The 24082-nt window shown below is 42.8% G+C and overlaps 1 protein-coding gene across 1 annotated transcript in view; it reads right to left on the bottom strand.

The window, feature by feature from the left end:
- MKLN1 (muskelin 1) overlaps positions 1–24082 on the bottom strand; it is a 377314-nt gene that overhangs the window by 190111 nt on the left and 163121 nt on the right. Inside the window, exon 3 of the mRNA XM_065541080.2 lies at positions 18159–18278. Within this exon, the coding sequence (XP_065397152.1) occupies positions 18159–18163 (5 nt within the window). The 5' untranslated portion in view covers positions 18164–18278. The remainder of the gene's footprint in view (positions 1–18158; positions 18279–24082) is intronic.

The raw sequence follows: 24082 nt of genomic DNA, 5'->3' as shown, positions 1-24082 counted from the left end.
CAAGTGGACCCATGCAATTCAAACCCATGTTCTTTAAGGGGCAACTGTAAATTGAAACTTCAAACTGGTTTAAAATGGAAGGGAAAAATCTCCTTCCCACTCTTATCACAAGGCAAGTGCTGTTAATTATTTCTGGTGTATTTTTTCCATATTAGGATATATAAAATAGACTGCATTTTTACACAGAGAAAATAATATATAGCATCCCATACCTTGCTTCGTTCATTTAGTAATATAGCAGAAATTTTTCCATAATAGCACATGTAGATGCTTTAATTGTTGGATGGGCCATAAATTTATTTGTTGCCTAACTGATGAAATGTCCTTATACAGATATCACTGGGGACTTGTATGACTCTTACTGTAGGATAAATTCCTTTCAATGAAATTGCTGGATCAAAATATATGTACATTTAGGATTGGGTTAGATGTTCCCAAATTGTAACCGCCAAAAAAAAATTGTTCCTTTATATTCATCAACAGTGTAAGTTTCACTGCAACTTTGCCAAAACTAAGTTTTATTAAATTTAAAAATTTTTGTCACTCGTAGGTAAAAATGGTATCACATTGTTGTGACCTGCATTTTCCTAAGCACTAATGAAGCTAAGTATTTTTTCAAGTGTTTCCTTCCTTCCTTCCTTCCTTCCTTCCTTCCTTCCTTCCTTCCTTCCTTCCTTCCTTCCTTCCTTCCTTCCTTCTTTCCCTTCTTTCCCTTCTTTCCCTTCTTTCCCTTCTTTCCCTTCTTTCCCTTCTTTCCCTTCTTTCCTTCTTTCTTTCTTTCTTTCTTTCTTTTGATAGGACGTTACTCTGTCACCCAGACTGGAGTGCAGTAGCACAAGCATGACTCACTGCTGCCTCCATCTCCCAGGCTCAAGCAGTTCTTCTGCCTCAGCCTCCCTTGAAGCTGGGACTACAGGCAGGTAACACCATGTCCAGTTAATTGATTTTATTTTTAGTAGAGACGAAGTCTTGCTATGTTGCCCAGGCTGGTATCAGACTCCTAAGCTCAAGTGATCCTCCCACCTGGGCCTCCCAAAGTGTTGAGATTATAGGGATGAACTACCACACCCGGCTTTTTGCCATACTTATTTGTATGAAATATTTGTTCCTATTCTTTATGTGTTTTTTTCTGTTCATTTTTTCCCTTATAGAACTGTAAGATCTTTTAGTAAAATAAAGAAATAAGCACTTTTTCTGTTGGATTGCAACTTTTCCTACTGTGTCATTTGTCTTTGGCTCTATTTGTGGTGTTTTCTTCTTGTTGTCATTTTTATTCTTACCATATAAAGGTTTTAAATGTTTTACACAATGCATTTTCAGCATTTATCTTTTTGGTTTCTGAGTTCTGCCTATGTTTTAAATGTTAGCTTTTGGCTGGGCATGGTGGCTCATGCCCATAATCCCAGCATTTTCAGAGACCAAGGTGGGAGGATTGCTTGAGCCCAGGAGTTCGAGACCAGCCTGGGCAACGTAGTGACACTCTGTCTTTACACAATAAAATAAAATAAAGAGCAAAAATTAAAATTAAAAAAATAAAAATTAGCTCTCTTGCAAGACGGGTCTCTTTGCAGTTGCCATTTTAATGCACCAGAGCTTGATTTGAATTTCCCTGTCACATGGTAGAGGTTAAGAAATTAGGTTTTTCTGTGGAAAGAGAAAACTTACAAAGGCAAAGTCACTAAGAAAAGGGAAGGCATAGGGACCCCATCCTCCCATCGTCCTCTCGGTGACCTGCTAGCCTCACAAGATGGTTTGTGTTCCAAGGAAGGGAACTCTGTCCCTCTTTGGGTCTCTTTTTTGTATGTAGCAAGTGTGAGAGCAGCCTTATCATGAAAGGAATAATCAGATTATCTTGGCACCAGGCAGCCTGGAATTTATTGTCAGCTGTTTACCAGAGAGATCTGGGAAACGCACACAAGCTGCCCAGCATCTAGACTTTGGGTCATGTGGAATGTTATACAAGGGAAAGGAAGACAGTGGTCCCTTGGGAAGATGAGCTTGTGTACAGTTTCTCAGGCTGGGAGAAGCCCCCTTCCTCAGCCCTAGCTCTCCACACCTGGTTTGAGCTAGCTCATTTCCCAGGCAACACAAAATGAGCACTCAGATGTGTTTAAAACAGGCCTCCTCCTTCTATCACATGAGATTAATGAAGAGCCAGGCAGTAGAGATGCAATAAACTTGCTCTTTCCCCAATTTTTTATTTTGAAAATTTTCAGATCCACAAAGATTGAAGAATAATAGTACAAGGAATGTGCCTGTACTCTTCAGCTAGATTCGCCAATTATTAACATTTTTTTCACTTTTGCTTTATCTCTTTCTGTAAATACACATTTTTAACCGTTGAAGCATTTAGAAAGTAAGTTGAATACTTTACAGTTATTCAGTTAAAATAATTCAGCATACACCTCCTAAGAATAAGGGCATTCTCCTCCATTACTACAGTTCCATTTTCAGGCCTGGGAAAATTAACAATGATTCAATAATAACATCTTTAAAGTTCATATTCAGATTTCTTCATTTGTCCCAAAATGTCTTTTATATAGCCTTTGATCCAAGATACTAACAAGGTCCATACATTGCGTTTGGTTCCATTTCTCTAGTCCAGTGCCCTGAGGTGCGCTTTTAGCAATGCTTGGAGACATCGTTGATTGTCATGACTGGGGGTGCTACTGATATCTAGTATCTAGAGACCAGGGATGCCTGCTAAAAAGCCTGAATTCACAGGACAGCCCCCCCCCACAACAAAGAATGACCTAGTCCAAAATGTCATTTAGTACCTAAGTTGAAAAACCCTGTTCTAGTCTATCAAGAACCATTTCCCTACTTTATTTGCTTTTTATGACACTGACTTTTATTATTATTAATTAATTTAGAGACAGGGTCTCACTCTATTGCCCAGGCTAGAGAGCAGTGGCATGATCATAGTTCACTGCAGCCTCAAACTCCTGGTCTCAAGTGATCCTCTCGCTTCAGCCTCTGGAGTAGCTGGTACTACAGGTGCACACCAACACACCCAGCTAATTTTTTTATTTTTTGTAGAGATGAGGTCTCACCATGTTGTCCAGGCTGATCTTGAATTCCTGGCCTCAGGTGATCCTCCCACCTCAGCCTTCCAAAGTGTTGGAATCATAGGTGTGAGCCACGGTCCCCGGCCGGCACTTACTCTTTTGTAGCATCTAGTCCAGTTGTTTTGCAGAACGTCTCTCACTATACATTTTTCTGATTGTTTCCTCATGATCAGTTTGCATTTAAACTAATGCAAAAATGCAACATAGATGACTATAAACATTAGCTATTACTGCATAACACGCTATCCCAAAATTCAGTGGCATAATATTAAGAACCATTGGCTAGGTAGTTCTGCTGCTCTGGACTGGGCTCAGCTGATTTTGGCTGGACCGATTCATGCATCCCAGTCATTTGGTAAGTTGACTAAGGGCTGGTCAGTCTGGGATGATCTCAGCTGGGATGACTGGGCTCAGTTCCATTAGCCTATCACACTTAGCAAGCTAGCCCTGGCGTGTTCTCATGGAAAAGGCAGGGTCTGAAAGAGTGTAGATGCCTCTGTTGAGGCCTACGTTTACAGCTGGCACTCTGTCACTTCAACTGCATTATGTTGGCAAAAGCAAGTGACAAAGCCAGCCCAGAGGTAAGTGGTAGCGAAATAAACTCAACCTCCTATTGCAATCAGTCTATCAAAGTGATATTGTGTACCTCTTACTGCATCATATAGGGAGATATACAATGTCGGGTTGTCCCACTATTAGTGCAGTAAAGCTTGAAACTTGATTAAGTGGTAACTAACAAATCCCTCCTTTGGAGAGCTCTATCTTTTATATATGTGGGATGATGCTTCAGTGTACTGTATCAATCCTTTTCCCCATTAGTTTCCTGGAGCTATGGTAACAAAGTACTCACAAATTGGGTGGCTTAAAAAACAGAAATGTATTGTCTGGAAGCTGGAAGTAGGAAAAGAATGTGTTGGCAGGGCCATGCTCCCTCTGAAACCTGCAGGGGAAAATCCTTGCCTATTCCAGCCTCTGGTAGCCCTAGGCATTCCTTGGGTTGCAGCTATAACACCTCAAGCCAGCCTTGATCTTCACATGGCATTCTCCCTGGTCTTCTTATAAGGACACCAGTCAGATTGGATTAGGAGCCCACCCTACTCCAGTATAACTTCATCTTGGCTAATTATTTCTGCCACAATGCTGTTTCCAAATAAGGGCACATTCTGGGGTGCTAGGGATTAGGACTTCAACATATCTTTTTTGGGGGACATGATTCCAGCCCTAATATCCATTAACCTTTCACTTAATGGCTTTATCATCCACAGATGATCCTTGGGGATTGCACAACAGTGTTTTTCTTAAGCATCATCATTTTCTCAACATTTATTAGCTGGCATTCTCGCCTCCTTTCTTCCCTTCCCCAAGTTTTTAAATCACTTTGAATGCATGGTTTTTGCTTTGCAAAAACCCATCATTTTTATACAACCATACAAACAACATTTTCATGATCAGCTTGCCTCAAATTTGACTACTGAGAGTCCGTAAGAGCAACTCTATATTATTCTTATTTTAGACAGGGCCTGGCTCTGTTGTCCAGGTTGGCGTGCAGTGTCATGGTCATAGCTCACTACTGCCTCAAACTACTGTGCTCAAGCCATCCTCCCACCTCGGCCCCCCGAATAGCTAGGACTTAAGGCACATGCCACAACACCCGGCTAATTTTTAAAATTTCTTTTGTAGAGGCAGGGTCTCACTATGTGGCCCAGACTGGTGTCGAACTCCTGGTCTCAAGAGATCCTCCCGCCTCGTCCTCCCAAACTGCCGTGATTACAGGTGTGAGCCGCCATGCCTGGCCTATTTTCAATTTTATTTTTAAATTTAAATCTCTCTTTTTTTTTAATGTGACTACTCCAACTAACTCACCTCTGTAGACCCTATTACTGTCATCCAACTGGAGCAGCAGTGATTATTCCCCATGGCAAAAGTCGCATCATCATTCCTAAGTACAGCCATGATGAAAGCTGCATTCTGCATTATATATATGTTAAATAAAATGAAAGCTGTATTATTTTGTATTAAGCGGGTGGATCACCTGAGGTCAGGAGTTAGAGACCAGCCTGGCTAACGTGATGAAACCCCATCTCTACTAAAAATACAAAAATTAGCCAGGTGTGGTGGCACATGCCTGTAATCCCAGCTACTTGTAAGGCTGAGGCAGGAGAATTGCTTGAACCTGTGAGGCGGAGGTTGCAGTGAGCCAAGATCACGCCACTGCACTCTAACCTCGGCGACAGGGTAAGACTCTGTCTCAAATAAATAAATTTTAAAAAATAAAATGAGATATGAGGAAAAGCATGGATTTTGGAAACTGATGGTTTGCATCCTGGCTCTATTACCTATTAGGGATGTGATTTGGGGCCTTGGTTTGTTTATCTGTACTATGGTGATGATGATATTTGCCTCACAGATTTAAGCCTAGCAACTTATCTGACCTAGAATGGGTGTTATTGGTTCTCGTTTTTCCATATCCTGATGATAGGCTGTAGCTTTTAGCTCATGTTGGATAAATCACAGTGCTACAGAGTCTACCAATTAATTAGGAGTTTGTCTATCTCATTAATTCAAAGTATGCTCACTAGAAATTAAAGAGAAGTTGACCTAAGTTTCAGCTAAAGTTTACCTTTAAATACCTTTTGGGGAGAAAAGACAGTTGGCTAATCAGTCTATTAAACAATATTGTGGAAGGGAGATCATCTCTATTCAACTTAAAAGAACAACTTTTGGGAAAATCTTTGGCATTGCACTTGCACCATAGGAAGCTCATTTAGAAATCAGTCTTCAAAATAGAGTCCAACTTTGTTTACCTGAATACAGTTTGTTAATTCATTCCACAAAGAGCATGAGTGCCAATTACGTCCCATGCAATGTTCCAGGCACCTGGGATACATCAGAGAATGAAACAACAGCCCTGCCCTTGCTTACCCTTTAGTTGGGAGAGAGAGGTGAAAAACAAATTTGCAAATTACATAGAGTATTAGAAGTAGATAAGTGATAATGAGAAAAATAAAGCAGGGGTGTACAGAGGATTGCAATTTCATTTCTATTTATTTATTGTTTGAGATGGAATTTTACTCTTGTTGCCCAGGCTGGAGTGCAGTGGTGCAATCTCGGCTCACTGCAACCTCTACCTCCCAGATTCAAGCAATTCTCCTGCCTCAGCCTCCCAAGTAGCTGGGATTACAGGCACCCACCACCATGCCCGGCTAATTTTGTATTTTTAGTAGAGATGGGGTTTCACCATGTTGGTCAGGCTGGTCTCGAACTCCTGACCTCAAGTAACCCACCTGCCTCGGCCTCCCAAAATGCTGGAATTACAGGTGCGAGCCACTGTACCTGGCTGAGGATTGCAATTTTAAATAGCATTGTCATCATTTAAAAGACAATATTTGGGCAAAGAATAGAAAGAGGTAAGGAAATTAGTTATGTGTCCCCCTAGAAGAACCACAAACAAAAAGGCCCTTGGTCAGAAGTGTGCTTGGCCTGCTGGAGGTGCAGCAATGAGGCCAGTGTGGCTGGAATGTAGTGAATGGGGGGAAATATTTTATCTACCTAACAAACACTTAAATAGCCCTTACTAGTAGCATTATTTGAAGCACATGAAAGATATTAACTAATTCTCCCAGCAAGTCTATGAAGTAGATACCGATTTTATCTTTTCCAGATGAGGAAACTGGAAAGTTAAATAACTGCCCCCAAATGACACAGTAGTCATGTGATAGAGTTAGGATTGGGACTCCGGTGGTCTCTCTCTAGTGACGCATGCTGTTAAGTTCTAAAGTATGCTGTGCTGCTTCCTGGTAGGAAGAGATAAGAAATAAGTGGGAACTAGATCCTGTAGCTTATTAGAGTCCATTGGTAAGGATTTGGGGTTGGGGTTGTTTTTATTTTTTGTAGAGATGAGGTCTCGCTATGTTGGCCAGGCTGGTCTCAAACTCCTGGCCTCAAGGCATCCTCCCACCTTGGTCTCCCAAAGTGTTAGGACCACAGGCGTGAGCCACCACACCTGGCTACTTGCAGGTTTTAATAATCATCCTTCCCCACTTCCTGCAAATGTCATCATGTCTGCCACACCCATAAACCCCCTTCTAGGTTTCTAATAGACAGGACACCAAATTACTTATCAATTTATTCTGCCATTCCAAACAAAGCCATTTAGGCCAGGGGTGGGCGCACCTGATCTAGGGCATCAGACCTATGTTCATGAGATGGTTTGTCAAGAAGGCTTTGCCAGCCGGGCATGATGGCACATGCCTGTAATACCAGCACTTTGGGAGGCCGAAGTGGAAGGATTGCCTGAGCCCAGGAGTTTAAGACTAGCCTGGGCAACACAGTGAGATCCCCATTTATATCTACCTTAAAAAAAAAAAAATATATATATATATATATATATTTAATCCCCATAATCCCCACATGTCTAGGGAAAGACCAGTGGGAGGAGATTGGATCATGGGGGAGGTTTCCTCCATGCTGTTCTCGTGATAGTGAGTTCTCATGAGATCTAATGGTTTTATAAGGGGCTCTTCCCCCTTATAAAGGATTGTGGCCCTGTCAATACTTAATTTCAGACTTCTGGCCTCCAAAACTGTGAGAAAAAAAAATTCTGTTGTTTTAACAGAAAAATATGTATAATATATATAAATATATATATATTATATATATATATATATTTTTTTTTTTTTTTAAAGAAGGCTCTGCCTAACCACCTGCACTTGATGGTGAACAGCCAAACCAGGCAGATTCTTTTGTTGAGTTGAATATGAAATACAGAGAGGGAGTCAGCAGTTAGAAATGAGCAGAAACTAAAAGATACACAGAGAGAAGGAAGAAAGCTGAGGTCATGTGGCAGCAAAAAGCATGCAGCAATAGAAGCTGTGAGATGAGAAAAGAATAGAAAGTACTGAGCAGCAAGGGCAGCGGAGAGTCACAATACTAGCAGATAATTAGAGTGCAAAGCAACAGATACTGACTACCGAAGAGCCCACAAGATAACCCAGTTGCTAGGGCGGCACTGTGTGCTGAATCACCTTCCCACTCGTCGTTGCCAGCGCGTGGCAGAGAAGGACATGGGGCTTATATTAGTCTTAAGCTTAGATCGAGGTAATCTGAGTATATCTCTCTGTTCTGAAAATTAAATTTTTGCTTCTTGGAATCTCTATCACTCAAGATCATGGCAGGAAACTGAAGGCACGTTCTGCTGGGATTTTGAAAATCATTTGATGAAATTGATATTTACAAGGATGTAGGGAGGGTGGCGGGAACTTCAGAGGATACTGAGGCACCCAAGGTCGAGTAACAGTAGAAGTCCAGGCCTGAAGAGAAATAGTTCATCAGAGTCCAGAAAGAGCTATAACTGTGAAGGGGCATACCTAATGCCAAACCCGTGGTGCTAAAGCAGGGAGGAAAGGAGAAGAAATATCTCAACCTCTTTTTCCTCCTACCCTCTGATACTTGCTGATGCCTTCCATTGGACAAACCCAACAGTAAGCCAGAGGGCATTGGCTCCCAGGGGATAACATCTGTGGCGTAACATCCTTGTCAGGAATAGAGTGTGGCAGAGAAGGACATGGGGCTTGTATTAGTCCATTCTCACACTGCTATAATTTAAAGATACTACTGGAGCCTGAGCAATTTATAAAGGAAAGAGGTTTAATTGACTCACAGTTCCACATGGCTAGGGAGGCCTCAGGAAACTTACAATCATGGCAGAAGGCAAAGGGGAAACAAGGACCTTCTTCACATGGTGGCAGGAGAGAGAAGAGTGAGAGCAAAGGGGGAAGAGCCCCTTATAAAACCATCAGATCTCATGAGAACTCACTATCATGAGAACAGCATGGAGGAAACCTCCCCCATGATCCAATCTCCTCCCACTGGTCTTTCCCTAGACATGTGGGGATTATGGGGATTAAAATTCAAGATGAGGTTTGGGTGGGGACACAAAGCCTAACCATTTCAGGGCTACAATGGGCTGAATGATATTCTCCTCCCCTCCCCTGCCAAAACATGCCCACAGCCTAATCTCTGGAACCTGGGAATATTACATTACATGGCAAAAGATGTGACTAAGTTCAGGAGCTTCAGAGGAGGAGCTTATCCTAGATCACTGTGGCGGGCCGTAAATGCAATCACATGTATCCTTATAAGAGAGAATAAGAAACTTTAAGAGATAAAAGGAGGAGGCAATGTGACCTCAGAGGAGTGGCCACAAGCCAAGGAAAGCCTGGGGCCTGCAGACGCTGGAAGAAGCAAGGAACAGATTCTCCCCCAGAGCTTTCAGGAGTGTGGCCCTGTCAACACTTGATTTCAGACTTCTGGCCTCCGGAACTGTGAGAAAATAAAATTCTGTTGTTTTAACCTACCCAGTTTGTAGTAATTTGTTACAGCAGTCACAGAAAACCAGTACAGGGGCCAGATGGAGAATAACCAGCACAAAACCTATTCATCTCAGATGGGACAGGATGATATACTTGATCACTTTAGCTAGACATTCTTTTGCCTGCCTTTTATATTCCCTTTGGTACTTTTTTTTTTTTTTTTTTTTGAGACAGGGTTTCATTTCACTCTCTTACCCAGATTGGAGTGCAATGGCACAATTGTGGCTCACTGCAGCCTTGATCTTTAGGGCTCAATCGATCCTCCCATCTTAGCCTCCCAAGTAGCTGGGTCCACAGGTGTGCACCACCACTTCCAGTCTTTTTTTTTTTGAGATGGAGTCTCGCTCTGTCACCCAGGCTGGAGTGCAGTGGTGCAATCTCGGCTCACTGCAAGCTCCACCTCCTGGGTTCATGCCATTCTCCTGCCTCAGTCTCCCGAGTAACTGGGACTACAGGAGCCCACCACCATGCCCGGCTAATTTTTTTGTATTTTTAGTAGAGACAGGGTTTCACCGTGTTAGCCAGGATGGTCTCAATCTCCTGACCTCATGATTCGCCTGCCTCGGCCTCCCAAAGTGCTGGGATTACAGGCGTGAGCCACCGCGCCTGGCTACTTCCAGCTAATTTTTTAAAAAGTATATATGGGGCCTTGTTATGTGTCCCAGGCTGGTCTCAAACTCCTGGCGTCAAGCCATCCACCCACCTTCACCTTCCGAAGTGCTGGGATTACAGGTGTGAGCCACTGTACCTGGCCCACTGGGACTCCTTTTGGGATCGCTCGTATGCTTCAAACTACATGCTCCTGAGTTATAGCTCTTTTGTTATACAAATATTATTTTATCCAAATAAGATTATGACATTCTTATTTGAAACAAGAACCTGTCTTGTACATCTTTGTAGCCCATAAAAATCTTAGCACAGTACTTTAAATGGAATGGACATTCTGTAATTGGTAAACGAGAAAGAAAGCTTCCATTTGTCCATCTGTAAATGGAAAATAACAATTTCTACTGACTTGCCTCTCAGAGATAATGATGGCAGTGTTTCCTGGAAACAACTTTTTGTACCTGTAACAGAATGATATATCTGAAACACCCATTCCTACTGAGGCAATTCCTTGGAGGAGGAAAAAAAAGACAAACCTACATTTACTTTTAGTATGTTCTCCAATCCACGTGCAGATGAAACTGCTTGCAGATCACCCCACAAAGGAAAAGGCAGGGGATAATTCAGAAAATATAAGAGCTGAGGACTGATATCTTCTTAGGAACTTTCATTCATTCAATAAACATTCATCAAAGAACTACTATGTTCAAATATAGTCCATTGGCCGGGCACAGTGGCTCACACCTGTAATCCAAGCACTTTGAGAGGCCGAGGCAGACATATCACTTGAGATCAGGAGTTCGAGACCAGCCTGGCCAACATGGCGAAATCCTGTCTCTACTAAAAACACAAAAATTAGCCCGGCATGGTAGCACATGCCTGTAATCGCAGCTTTTTGGGAGGCGGAGGGCACGAGAATCGCTTGAACCTGGGAGACGAAGGTTGCAGTGAGCTGAGATGGCACCACTGCACTCCAGCCTGGGCAACAGAGTGAAAATGTGTCTCAAAAAAAAAGTCCATAGATGCTGAGGAAACACACGCAGAGAATAAGGCATGATCCCAAGTCAGTAATTGTCACGCAATATGATGAATGGTTTTTATAAGAGCAAAATGCTATGGGGCCAGAAAAAAGGGAATGACTAACTATTGATGGGAGTTTCACCAAAAATACCTCACATTCAAGCTGGTCTCTTAAGACTGCATCAGGCAGAGGTGAAGTCAAGGGCATTCCAGGACCAAGAGAAATAGCTTTGCCTGAGCTGTTGCCAAGCAAACCACACCCTCAGCTCAGCCCTATCGTATCTACAGAGGCCTATTTTTATTCATTATCTTCATCGCTACTTTTTAAGAGAAGAAAAGAATGCTGACTTCTTCCCTAATTTTGCATCCATGTATTTTATATGCCAAAGAAAGGTGATTGTCAGGAGGGAAAATAGAAGTTGACTTGTGGCAAGTCCAATTACGACAGGTACTAACATCCATCCGATAATAAGTTAACACGGAAACGCTTACCTTTGCTGAGCTTCTACCTCATTTTGGAAAATTGGGTTAGGCTATCCTGTGAATGCGGTACCAGGGGGAAAGTGGACAAGATATGAGCGCATCCCGTGTCTCATTGCCCCACACCAGGAGGTTCATCTTTGGCAAACACTCCTTGAATGGGAATTATGGCTGAGGCCCTTTTTCCTCCCCTAGGCTGACCTTCACATCACTCCTCGGGGAACAGCTCAGTCTAGGGCACCGCCTAGCTTCCCGCCCAGGCCAGCCCTGCTGGGCCTCTGAGACTAGAGCTGTGCTGCTGATGAGTGGAAAAAAGGAGAAAAAACTCTTAGGACAGCAGCCAGGAGAGAATGAAAGACTGGCCAAACCCACCAAGGAGCAAACGGTTCCCCATCCTCACCCTGCAGCTTCCACTGGAAAAGTGGGGAGGCTGGGGAACCGGAATCTCAGCCTCAGAGTATGCATCACTTGTCCTTGTTTTCCCAAGAAGCCTCTACCTTCCAGGCCCTGCCAGGAAGCTGGCAGCATTTTCCTGAAGCAGTAATAACAAGGACAGCGCGTTCTAGCCTGCCGGAGCCTGCTGGCTGGTCACTCTTTCCACTGCCTTTTGTTTTCATGCATCATTCCCCTCACTTGCTTCTCAGATTCCTCAGGGCTTTGAAAAAGCCACAAATGCTCCACACAGTGACACCACCCAGTGGGCTGGCAGACATCACTGACAGGCACCTTGCCCTAAGCGACCGCACGTATGCAAGCCCTGACAGCTGATACCCAGCCACACACCCGGTAAGAGGGAAGGCAGCATTCAAAAAGGGCCCACCCCTATTCACCTAGCTGGCAAAGGCAGGGCTTTAGATCAACTACAGTCCAGTGCACTGGTAAATCACAGACCGCTTTTTTATTCAAAGTGTATCTGTATGTTGGGCAGTGGTACTTCCCCACCCTTTCCTCAAACATCTAAATCCAGTCAACATAGATGCTACCAACAGAGCACCAGAGTGGCCTCAGGGTGACAATTCACATATCAATATATTAGATTATATACTCATGCATACTTGGAGCAGACTTAACTTTATTTGTGTTTTAGAACCACCTGTAGCCTATTTCAAACCACACTCCAGAGTGAACCTATCAGAATCTATGAAAATAGGGCCCAGATATGTGTATTTTTAAAAATCTTGACAGCGTTGGTTAGAATGTGGGACAAGACAAATTCTCATATATCATTGATGAGATATATAACAATTGGTTCAGCTACTGTGGACAGTAGGCTGGAAGGCAATCTAGTCAAGTTGGAAGTGCGCATATCCTATTCCCTAGCAATTTTTGTTCTAGATATGTTCCCTAGAACTCTCACACACGTGTTCAAGGAGACGTACACCAGGGCATGATTTACATCATGATTTGGAATAGCAAAAAACTGGCCATAACAAATATCCACCCACAGGAGAATAGATAGATTCTAGAACATTTACACAGTGGAGCACTACATTGCAGTACTATATAATATAATATTATTATGTTTTATAGAATGGATTCATTCTACAAGTACCACAGATAAATCTCAAAATCATAATATTGAGAAAAAAAAGCTACAGAAAAAAATATGTACACTATTTATATGCAGGTTTAAACATGCAAAACTTGCCTATTGTGTAGTAAAACTATAAAAACATGTGGGAAGGACGCTCACAGTCTTCAACAGATTGGTTACCTCTGGAGAGAGTTGAAATGAAAAGGCCTTCTCAGCCGGGCACAGTGGCTCACGCCTATTATCCCAGCATTTTTGGGAGGCCAAGGCGGGCAGACAGCTTGAGCCCAGGAGTTCCAGACCAGCCTGAGCAACATGATGAAACCCTGATTCTACAAAAAATACAAAAATTAGCCAGCTGTGGTGGTGCATGCCTGTAGTCCCAGCTACTTGGGAGGCTGAGGTGGGAGGATCACCTGAGCCCAGGAGGTCAAGGCTGCAGTGAGCTGTGAGTGCACCAGTGTACTATAGCCTGTTCTGGGCAACAGAGTGAGATGCTGTCTCAAAAAAAAAAAAAAGAAAAGAAAGAAAGCAGGAAAGAGAGAGGAAGGAAGGAAGGAAGGAGGGAAGGAAGGAAGGAAAGAAGGAAGGAAGGAAGGAAGGAAGGAAGGAAGGAAGGAAGGAAGGAAGGAAGGAAGGAAAGAAGGAAGGAAAGAAGGGTGGGAAGGGCCTTCTCTTGTAACTAGAAGGTTTTACCATGGCAAGCTGTTATTATTTATTAAATCTGGATAGTGAGTCCATGTCCCACAGGTAACTCTGAGGGTCATGGCCATCCATAGCGGGAGGATCTTTTGAGATTCTTAGATTCTCAGTTACAGAAAATAAAAGTTTGATCTGTATAATGAGCTATCCCCATAAACATAAATGATACTGACGAGCCTTCTCAGTAATGTATGCAGATTGACACGCTGTTCACAAATGCAGGAGCTGTTGCACAGGCCCACTCCCCCTCCCTCACTAGGTGCCTATGTGACCTGCTGGCCTTGTGAGCATCCTAAACAGAGTCAGAGGTGCAGTGGAATGAAGATGGGGATTGGTCCACATGTGGAAATCATGACTATAGTCATACCCAGAGATTTCCAAATGTGGCTGAAAATCAGATAAAACTTGTAGTGCAATTGTCCATGCCCCACCCTCTGAGAATATGATACAATAGGTCTGACATGAGACTCTGGAATCTGTATATTTAAAAGGCTTGCCAAGAGATTCTGATGATCCACCAGGTTTGAGAAATGATAGCCAACCATGGTTATATTCTATCAATGTTTTCAAAGAAGATGAGTAGGAAGAGAAATGGGAGAAGAGGAAGTAAAAAAATTAAAGAAGGAAGGGGAGAAAGAAGGAAGGGAAGGAGGGCCAGGTTGAGCCTTCAAGCCCAGCTCAGATCTCTCCTCCTCTATTTCTCCTAGACCTGTATAGCCTCCACGTCCCTCCTAATCCCCTGACCTTTGCTAGATCTCTAATCATCTGTAACATTCATTTGGCAATTATGTACTTCCCTGTATGTTGCTGTCATGGGCTACTGTTTAATCAATAAGTTTATGTCTTATTTTTTGAATTAGGCTATAAGCTTCTTCAGGACAAAGACCATATGTTCTTCATCTTTCTATTTCTTTTTTTTTTTTTTTTTTTTTGAGATGGAGTTTCACTCTTGTTGACCAGGCTGGAGTGCAGTGGCACTATCTCGGCTCATCACAACCTCAGTCTCCCGGTTCAAGCGATTCTTCTTCCTCAGCCTCCCAAGTAGCTGGGATTACAGGCATGTGCCACCATGCCCGGCTAATTGTATATTTTTAGCAGAGATGAGGTTTCTCCATGTTGGTCAGACTGGTCTCAAACTCCCAACCTCAGGTGATTCACCCGCCTTGGCCTCCCAAAGTGCTGGGATTACAGGCATGAGCCACTGTGCCTGGCCCATCTTTGTATTTCTAGTGTCTAACAAGATACCTCCCACAGAGTAAGCAGTAAAGCACCATGATAAGAATATAAGATAAAACAGGTTCAGAAATGTGGCAGTGGCTGGGCATGGTGGCTGTAATCCCAGCACTTTGGGAGGCTAAGGTGGGAGGATGCTTGAGGCCAGGAGTTCAAGGCCAGCCTGGGCAACATAGTGAGACCCCATCTTTGCAAAAAATTTAGAAATTAGCTGAGTGTGCATGTGTAGTCCTAGCTACTCACAAGACTGAGATGGGACGATTGCTGAGCTCACGAGTTGGAGGCTGCAGTGAGCTATGATCATGCCACTGCGCTCCACCTGGGTGACAGAGCAAGACTGTCTCTAAAACAAAAAAAGAAAAGAAAAGAAATATGGCAGGATACAAGATAAATAAACAAAAATCAATTGTATTTCTATACACTAGCAATGAGTAATCCTGAAAAATGAAATCCAATGCAATCTCTATCAAAATCCCAACATTTTTTTATTTTACAGAAATTGATAAGCTGATCATACTATTCACATGGAAATACAACCCAAAATAGCCAGAACAATCTTGAAGAGGAAGAACAAAGGTGGAAGAGGCATAGTTCCTGATTTCAAAACCTACCAGAAAACTACAGTAATCACGACATAAGGCATAAGGATACACATATAGATGAATGGAATAGACTTGAGAGACTAAAAATAAACCCTCACATTGGTATTGAATTGAATTTCTGAAGAGTGCCGAGACAACTCAATAGGGAAAGAACTGTTTTTTCCAACAAATATTGCTGGGACAACTGGATACCTGTAAAAAAAAATGAAGTTGGACTCTCAACACTATACAAAAAAAAAAAGATTAACTCAAAATGGGTCATAGTCCTAAATGTATAAATTAAAACTATAAAACTCCTAGCAGAAAACAAGAGTAAATGTTCATGACCTTGGATTTGACAATAGTTTCTTAGATATGTCACCAAAAGCAGAAGTAACAAAAGAAAAAAATAGATACATTGAACTTCAAAAGTAAAAACTTTTGTTCTTCAAGTAACACCATCAAGAAAGTGAAAAGACAACCCACAAGACAGGAGAAAAATCTTTGCAAATCGTGTATCTGACAAGGGACTCATATCCAGAATATTTTTAAAACCCTACTACTACTCAAGAATAAAAAGACAAATAACTCAATTAAAACATGGACAAAGACAGCCTGGCCAACATAGTGAAAACCTGTCTCTACTAAAAATACAAAAAAAATTAGCTGGGTGTGGTGGTGTTTGCCCATAATCCCAGCTACCCTGGAGGCTGGGGCACAATAATTGCTTGAACCCGGGAGGTGGAGGTTGCAGTGAGCAGAGATTGCGCCACTGCACTCCAGCCTGGGTAACAGGGTGAGACTTTTTCTCAAAAAAGAAAAAAATAATTAAAAAAAACATGGACGAATAATTTAAATAAACATTCTGCCACAGAATATATACCAATGGCCATTATGCACATGAGAAGATACTTAACATTATATGTCTTTCAGGAAATGCAAGTCAAAACCACAGTGAGGTATCTCTTCACACCACAAGAATATCTATAATAACAAGAACAAGTGTTGGTAAGGATCTGGAGAAACTGAACCCTCATCTATTGCTTATGAACACATGAAATGGTGGCACCACTTTGGAAAACAGTTTGGCAGTTCCTCAAAATGCTGAACATGCAGTTACCAAATTACTCAGGAATTCTACTCCTAGCCATACGTATGCCAAGAGAAATGAAAACGTATGTCCACAAGGAAACCTGTATATGAATGTTCATGGCAGCATTATTTATAATGGCCTAAAGTGAAAACAATCCACGTCCATGAACTGATGAATGGGTAAACAAAATGTGGTATAGCCATATAATGGAATCTTTTCAGCCCCAGAAAAAAGTAATAACTACTGATGATAGATGCTACAGCATGGATGAACCCGGAAAACATATGTTAAGTGAAGGAACCCTGTCTCAAAAGACTATATATTATATGACTCCATTTATACCAAATGTCCAGAATAGGCAAATCCATAGAGACAGGGACTCGATTAGTGGTTGCCTGGGGCTAGAGTGGGCTTGAGGGTGGGGAATGGGAACAGGGAACGGCTGCTGATGGGTACAGGGGTTTTTTGGGGGATGTTGAAAACGCTGTAAAATTAGATAATTGTGATGGTTGCACAATGGTATTAATACAGTAAAAAGCCATTGAACTATACACTTTATTTTTATTATTATTATTTTTGAGACAGGGTCTTGCTCTGTCACCTAGGCTGGAGTGCAGAGGTGCAATCATGGTTCACTGCAGTCTCCACCTTCCCAGGCTCAGGTGATCTTCCCACCTCCACCTCCTGAGTAGCTGGGACAACAGGTGTGCACCACCACACAGCTAACTTATTTATTTTTTGTAAAGATTGGGTTTCTCTTTGTTGCCCAGGCTGCTCTTGAAGTCCTGGCCTCAAGTTATCCTCCTGACTCAGTCTCCCAAAGTGTTGAGATTACCAGTGTACACCTGGACCAAACTTTACACTTTAAATGGGCATTTTTTTTTAATGGTATGTGAACTATATCTCAATAAAGCTGTAAAAGAAATAAAAAGATGACCCAGTTTTGAATTCTAGTTCAATTACTGTTGCTGATCATACCAAGCTCATTCTCCCTCAGGATCTTCGCATTTGCAAAGATCCATGTCGTGAGATCATTACCCCAAAATGTTGCACTGCTGGCTTCACATAATTTAGGTCTTCTGAATCTCTTATCCAGTGTTGCACAATTTCCCCCTACTCCTGTCAGTCATGTCAATTACCCTATTTTACTTTTCTCATAGCTTTAATCACTATTGAAATCCTCTTGTTTCTTAATTTACCAGTTTCCTATCTGCCTCTCCCACTAGAATAAAAGCTCCATGAGAATAGTCTTAGTCACAGCTCTATCCGCATGTCTGAAACAGTGTCTGGCACACAGTAAACATTCAGTAATAGATGTTGGATGTTGGATGAATGAAAGGTGGCCAACCTCCAAGTTTCACTTAATCTCTGTCAATCTTCATTTCCTAGCTACAAAGTGGCATTATAATAAAAATTACATTTAGTCCATAGGATTGGATTAAGAATTGAATAACAGTGCATGCAAAAACATACCTCATAGGCCAGGCACAATGGCTCAGGCCTGTAATCCAGCACTTTGGGAGGCTGAGGTGGGAGGATCTCTTGAGTCCAGGAGTTCAAGACCAGCCTGGGTAATGAAGTGAGACTCTGTCTCTACAAAAAAATAAAATTTTAAAAATTAGCTGGGCATGGTTGGTGCATGCCTGTAGTCCTAGCTACTGGGGAGGCTGAGGTGGGAGGACCGCTTGAGGCCAGGAGTTCGAGACTGCAGTGAGTTATGATCTCAACAGAATGACACCTGTCTCTAAAAAAAAAAAAAGTTCATAGTAGACATTCAATAAATGTTAATAATCATTATTTTTACTATTAATACCACCACTACTACTCTCTAGTTAAAATGGTCCAGATGAGGATAATGAACAACTAAACTAAGTATTATCAATGGAAAAAGAATGCCTGGGTCCCATCTTCAAAGCTGGACAAGCTTTGCATTCAAGGGCCTTAGAATTTGGCCCCTCCTTAACCTAAATAATAATAAGTATAGTTATTATTGGATCACCTGGATTATAAAGAAGAGAAAACAATAAAAAATAAAGAAGGTGGCCAGGCACAGTGGCTCATGCCTGTAATCTCAGCATTTTGGAAGGCCGAGGTAGGCGGATCACTTGAGCTCATGAGTTCCAGACCAGCCTGGGCAAAATGGCAAAACCCCGTCTCTACAAAAAATACAAAAATTAGCCAGGCGTGGTGTGCCTGTAGTCCCCGCTACTCAGGGGGCAGAGGTGGGAGAATGGCTTGAGTCCAGGAGGCAGAGGTTGCAGTGAGCTGAGATCACATCACTGTATTCCAGCTTACATAATAAAGCCAGACCTTGTCTCAAAAATAAAACAAATAAAATAAAATAAAGGAGGAAGAGGAGGGGAAAAGAGAGAAAGACTAAAGAAAATTGCCCCAACAAGAAGAGAAAAGGAGAGAATGGGCAGATCTTATATCTATTGATCATAATCCATTAACTTTTTTCCTTTATTTTTGTTGATATATAAAAGGTATACATATTTGGAGGGTACATGTGATAATACATTCATATAATTTGTAAAGATCAAATCAGTGTAATTGGGATATCCATCACCTTAAATATTTGCCTTTTTTAAAAAAGACAAATATTTAAATGCTAGAGACATTTAAATTACCCTCTTCTAGCTGTTTTGAAATGCACAATTGGCCAGGTGCAGTGGCTCACGCCTGTAGTCCCAGTACTTTGGGAGGCTGAGGCAGGTGGATTGCTTGAGGTCAAGAGTTCGAGACCAGTCTGGCCAACATGGTGAAACGTGTCTCTACTAAAAATACAAAAAGGCCAGGCGTGGTGGCTCACACCTGTAATCCCAGTACTTTGGGAGGCTGAGGCGGTTGGATCACCTGAGGTCGGGAGTTTGAGACCAGCTTAGCCAACATGGTGAAACCCCATCTCTACTAAAAAATACAAAAATCTAGCCGGGCGAGGTGGCGGGCGCCTGTAGTCCCAGCTGCTCGGGAGGCTGAGGCAGGAGAATGGCGTAAACCCGGAAGGCGGAGCTTGCAGTGAGCTGAGATCCGGCCACTGCAGTCCAGCCTGGGCAACAGAGCAAGACTCCGTCTCAAAAAAAAAAAAAAAAAAAAAATACAAAATTTAGCAGGGCGTGGTGGTGGGCACTGGTAATCCCAGCTATTCAGGAGGCTTAGGCACGAGAATCGCTTGAACCTGGGAGGTGGAGGTTGCAGTGAGCCGAGATTGCACCATTGCACTTCAGCCTGGGCGACAGAATGAGACTTTGTCTCAAAAAACAAAACAAAACAAAACAAAACAAAACAAAAAATAGCTGAGTGTGGTGGCGGGCGCCTGTAATCCTAGCTACTTGGGAGGCTGAGGCAGGAGAATCGCTTGAACCCAGGAAGCAGAGGTTGCAGTGAGCCAAGATTGTGCCACTGCACTCCAGCCTGGGCAACAAGAGTGAAACTCCAGCTAAAAAAAAAAAAAAAAAAGCACAATTGATTGTTGTAAACTATAGTTTACAATATAGATCACCCTCCTGATCTATCAAACACTAGGTTTTCTTTCTTCTTACTGTATATTTGTACATTAATCAACCTCTGTTCACCCTTCCCTTCCCCTTCCATTAACTTCTTACCCACTTATTAAATATTACACAAGAATTTAGTGAGCTTTCATTGAGTACAAATACTTGTACAAGAATTTAGTGAGCTTTCATTGAGTACAAATATATCAAGCCATATATTTGGCTCTTCCTTGGTGACTTAAAAGATCCATGTCATGAAGTCATCAAAGCATAAATCTGAACCACGTGGAGAGTGAGGCTGCTGCGTGGAAGCAGGTCATGCAGCCAGGGACTGACGCTACTGAGCAGCATCCACATCGAGGCTTGTCACATTTGTAATACTCCTCCCCAAACATCAGACAGAGTCACTGAAAGTTCTCCTTCACTGTCTTTTGTGAAGGAAATGATATGTTATAGTGGCATATCCATCAGGAAAGTTATGATTATGCTACCAGAACAAATGACCCCCAAACCTCAGTGGCTTACAACAAGAACAGTTTTGTTCCCATTCATGCTGCTTGTCCACGTTAAGTCAGCTGTGACTCTGCTCCAGTTTATCTTCACTCAGAGACCCAGACTGAGTGAAGCAGCCACTATTATCTGAAACATCACTGGTTGTCATGAAGAGGGAAAAGAAAAATGGTGAACCACACTCTGCCCTAAATCAACACACACATCCCTTTCACCCACCTTTCATGTGCCTTTGGCACATTGCTGCCCCCCATCCTCTTGGGATTTGGCCCTAAGATGTTCTCCCATGCCTGGAAATTCTGATTATGCACTTGCTGCGCTTTCCCATCTAGAACAGATCTCTGAACTTTGACCTCCCTTCAGACCTCTAACCCCTGACTCTGAGCTTGACTTTCCTTTCCGGATTCAAGTGTACATCGCTCTTCCTCTACGGATGACTCAACCCTAGCTCTCCCTCTCTCCCCAACATTTTTCTCCCAACTTTTTGTGCTCAGAAGCTGCCCTTACCTCCCCACCAGCGCCTGAATCTTCCCAAGCAATAGACCCAGAATAAAGGAGAGGGGGACACTGGAGGAAATGCTTCTGCGGTTTCCTTCCCTATGGAGTTTGACACTCCTAGCTCCCTGTCCTGCCTATCTTGTTCTTCCTCCTTAGAAGAGTGACTTAATCCAATTGATGAATGGGTGAAGATGACACAGTCTAGCACCTCCCTTCTTCCTCTTATGTATCTGCCTGCCCAGAATGAGGATATCATTGTGCCCTGCTTCTCTGGTGGGGCCAGGTCTTCTTTCTGACCCAACCCCGCTATCCCAGCATGGGAAGGCCTGTCCTGGTCAAACGTTGTTGCTTGTGACAGGGTGGATAAGTCTACATAAGTATGTCTACCTTCAGCTGTACCTTTAGCTTTCACAATAAACAGCCTTTATCAGTAATCAAGGTGGTTATGGACTGAATAACAACCTCTCAAATTTATATGTTGATATCCTAACCCATACAAGGTGATGGGCCGGGCACAGTGGCTCACACCTATAATCCCAGCACTTTGAGAGACCAAGGCAGGTGGATCACTTGAGACCAGGAGTTTGAGATCAGCCTGGCCAATATGGTGAAAGCCGTCTCTACTAAAAATACAAAAACCACCCCCCCCCCACTGCCGCCAAAAAAAATATATCTACTAGCTGGGTGTCGTGGTGCATGCCTGTAGTCCCAGCTATTCGGGAGGCTAAGGCAGGAGAATCACCTGAACCTAGAAGGTGGAGGTTGCACTGCACTCCAGCCTGGGAGACAGAGTAAGACTCCGTCTCAAACAAAACAAAACAAAACAAAAAAACTAGGTGATGGTATTAGGAGGTGGGGCCTTTGGGAGGTCACCAGGTCATGAGGGTGGAGTCCTCATGAATGGGACTAGTGACTTCAGAGAGCTCTCTTGCTGTCTTTCTGCAATGCAAGGATATAGCAAGAAGTTGACTGTCTGCAACCTGGAAGATGCCCTTACCAGAACTTGACCATGCTGGCACCCTGATCTTGGATTTCCAGTCTCCAGAACTGTGAGAAATAAATTTCTGTTGTTTGTAAGCCAACCAGCCAATGGTACTTTATTATAGCAGTCTGAACTGACTAAGACAAAGGTGATATTTTGGTCTCCATCTGCTCACTCTTTGGTCTAACTTCTCATCTTGACCAGAGATGGAAAGTAGGTAACAAAATGTTACTAATGGGATCTTCTCAGAAGCCAAGAAGGGAAATAATTTAAAAGACAACTGTGTGTCTCAGTACTAAAAAAGGAGCTTTACAAATATTAGTTTATTTAATCCCTACAACCACCCCCGAAGAGTGTTCCTTATTGTCCCATATCACATAGAAGGAAACTGAGGCTCAAAGAAGTTAAGAAACTTGCCCAAGTTCTCATAGTGAGTGGCAGATGTCTCTCTAATTTCAAAGCCCAAGCACTGCTTACAAGCTTGTCTTTGAGTGACACCAAGACACTCCTCAGGGACTGAGGCAGCAATCTCATCTCTCATCTTTTTTTTTTTTTTTTTTTTTTTTTTGAGACAGGGTCTTGCTCTGTTGCCCAGGCTGGAGTGCAGTGATGCAATCACAGTTCACTACAGCCTTGACTTTCCTGGGCTCAGCTGATCCTCCCACCTCAGGCTCCCCAGTAGCTGGGACCTCAGTTATGTGCCACCACACTGTTTATTTTTGTATTTTTTGTAGAGTTGGGGTTTCACCATGTTGCCCAAGCTGGTCTCAAACTCCTGGGCTCAGATCATCTGCCCACCTCACCCTCCCAAACTGCTGGGATTACAGGTGTGAGCCACCACACCCGGCAGCGATCTTATGTGAATACCTTATCATAACCAACTGAGCTGGCAGTTGGGCAACACACAGGGAAGGCAAAGATGATACAGTCAAAGGACAAGAAGTAAGATGATTATAAAATTCTTGGCCGAAAAACATCAAGGAATCTATTTTTGCCAGTTTTCTTGAAGACTTTGAACAAATGACCTCCCCTGTCCCCAACTTATGTTTTGGCACCCCTACTTGTAAAATAACTTAATAATACCCATTCCTACTTAAGTCAGAGAACATGTCATGTTTCTCTGAGCCTGACCCCAGCACAGTTGTCCCTGTACTCCTACTTGCTATTGAAAAACAAATGTATGATCTATTGCCTCGGGTGGCACATAGAGTGAAAACAATTATAATGAATACTGAATGAACTTAACAATATATGAAAACCAGAAGTAGTGAATTGATGAACAGAAAGTGATATTAAAATGTCAGGCTGGGCATGGTGGCTCACACCTATAATCCTAGCACTTTGAGAGGCCAAGGCAGGATCGCTTGAAGCCAGGGGTTTTTTAAGAGATGGGATCTCACTACGTTGCCCATAAAAAATTAGCCAGCCATGGTGGTACACATCTGTAGCTCCAGCTACTTGGGACCTGAGGTGGTGGGAATCACTTGAGCCTAGGAAGTCAAGGCTGCAATGAGCTCTGATTGTGCCACTGCACTCCAGCCTGGGTGACAGAGCGAGACTCTGTGGCAAAAAAAAAAAAAAAAAAAAAAAAAAAAAAAAAAGTCAGCCACAGGTATCTGATCCTTTAGACAGACAAAGCTTTGATCTGACCCTGAAGGACAGTCAGCTGGCCGGCTGAACCACAGTCCCTCTTTGTGAGCCAACAAACTCCTCAAATGCCAAGGGACCTGGCAGGGTTTCCAGGAGCTCAAACCACTGCTTTCTTCTCATCTTGTCCACAAAAACTCAGAAAGTGCAAGGGCACCCCACAGGCCACTAACCACATTCCCAGTGGTCCTCCAGGGAAATCTGATGCTAAAAAATGGACCTTTTCCAAAATAGGCTCAAGCCAGATGAGGAATTACAGAAAGGAC

Source organism: Macaca fascicularis, chromosome 3 (assembly GCF_037993035.2).
Source record: "Macaca fascicularis isolate 582-1 chromosome 3, T2T-MFA8v1.1".
NCBI classification, from domain to species: Eukaryota; Metazoa; Chordata; class Mammalia; order Primates; family Cercopithecidae; genus Macaca; species Macaca fascicularis.
This window is presented reverse-complemented; position numbering and strand designations above follow the sequence as displayed.